Here is a 1,887-nt window from a genome sequence, read left to right on the forward strand (position 1 = left end):
GCCGAGTCATGGGGAGGGGGTCTCCCCATAGTGTCCACCCCCCCAAAAAAAGCTCACCTGCACCCGGGCCTCGGTGAGGTCGATCTTGAGGGCCAGCTCCTCTCGGGTGTAGATGTCGGGGTAGTGGGTTTCAGCGAAGACGCGCTCCAGCTCCTTCAGCTGGGAGCTGGTGAAGGTGGTGCGGATCCGCCGCTGCTTCCGCTTCTCGTTCAGCCCCCCCGGGCCCGGGAAGAATTTGGAGGGCACTGAGGGAGGAGGGACAGAAAATAACAGAGGGTGAATTGGGGGTACATGGAGGGGGGCAGCGGCGTTGGGATGCGCTGGGCAGGGATGCGGGGAGCTGGGGTGGACCGGGCGGGAATGGACTGGGCAAAATAAACTGAGATGGACTGGGAAAAAATCACGGCATCGGGCAAAGCATGGGGAAACGGGCAGTGATAAACCGAGAGGAGTACTGGGATGTAACTGGGATGTATTGGGATGGACTGGGAAAAAAATCACTGGTACCGGGCAAAGCACGGGGAAACGGGCAGGGATAAACCAGGAGGGGTACTGGGATGTAACTGGGATTACCGGACAAAATCACGACACCGAGCAGGGATGGACCAGGCAGGGATGCAGGGATGGACTGGGCAGAACAAATCGGGAGGAGAACTGGGATGTACTGGGAAAATCATTGGCACCAGGCAAAGCACTGGGAAACAGGCAGGGATAAACCGGGAGGAGTACTGGGATGTAACTGGGATGTACTGGGGAAAATCACGGCACTGGCCAAAGCACCGGACATGGATGGACCAGGCAGGGATACAGCAGGTGGAACAAACTGGGAGTGGTACTGGGATGTACTGGGAAAAATCACTGCCCCGGGCACAGCACCGGGCAGGGATGCAGGGAGCTGGGATGGACCGGGCTGAAATGGACCGGCAGAACAAACTGGGAGGGCTACTGGGATGTACTGGGAAAAAAATCACTGGTACCGGGCAAAGCACGGGGAAACGGGCAAGGATAAACCGGGAAGAGAACTGGGATGTACTGGGATGTACCGGGCAAAATCATAGCACCGGACAAAGCACCAGGCAGAGATGCAGGGAGAAGGGATGGACTGGACAGAACAAACTGGGAAGGCTACTGGGGTGTACTGGGAAAAAAATCACTGGTACCGGGCAAAGCACGGCAAAATGGAGAGAGTGAACCGGGCGAGGAGGGACTGGGCAGGAGAAATCGGGAGTACTGGGATGTACTGGGAAAAATCACCGGCACTGGGCAAAGCACTGGGCAGGGATGCAGGGACTGGGGATGAACCGGGCGGGGATGGAGTGGCAGAACAAACCGGGAGGGATACTGGGATGTACTGGGAAAATCACTGGTACCGGGCAAAGCACGGGGAAGCGAGCAGGGATAAACCGGGAGGAGAACTGGGAGGTACTGGGATGTACCGGGCAAAATCACGGCACCGGGCACAGCACCGGCCAGGGACGCAGGGAGCAGGGATGGACCCGGTGGGGATGCACCGGGCAGAACAAACTGGGAGTGGTACTGGGATGTACTGGGAAAAATTACCGGCATCAGGCAAAGCGGCTAAACGGGAAGAGCGAATGGGGTGGGGAGCAGAGATGGAGCGGGCAGAAGAAATCGGGAGTGCTGGGATGTACTGGGAAAAATCACACCACCGGATAAAGCAGGGAGAAACGGACAAGGTCAACCGGGCAGGGATGCACCAGGCGGGGATGGACCGGGCAGAACAAACCGGGAGGGCTACTGGGATGTACCGGGAAAAATTACCGGCACTGGGTAAAGCAGGGAGAAACGGACAGGGCGAACCGGGCGGAGATGGACCGGGCAGGACACACCGGGATGTACCGGGAAAAATCACGACACCGGGCAAGG

At 58.5% G+C, this 1,887-nt stretch overlaps 1 protein-coding gene across 1 annotated transcript; it reads right to left on the reverse strand.

Annotated features, from left to right (window-relative positions):
* Positions 1–57: 57 nt before the first annotated feature.
* Positions 58–245, reverse strand: LOC104535686 (paired mesoderm homeobox protein 2A-like; the record flags this gene model as incomplete). The annotated part of the gene is made up of 1 exon (XM_010189358.1): positions 58–245. A coding segment is annotated over one exon (188 nt), but the record flags the coding sequence as incomplete, so codon positions are not given.
* Positions 246–1,887: the final 1,642 nt, after the last annotated feature.

Source organism: Mesitornis unicolor, unplaced genomic scaffold, assembly GCF_000695765.1.
Source record: "Mesitornis unicolor isolate BGI_N332 unplaced genomic scaffold, ASM69576v1 Scaffold38877, whole genome shotgun sequence".
NCBI classification, from domain to species: domain Eukaryota; kingdom Metazoa; phylum Chordata; class Aves; order Mesitornithiformes; family Mesitornithidae; genus Mesitornis; species Mesitornis unicolor.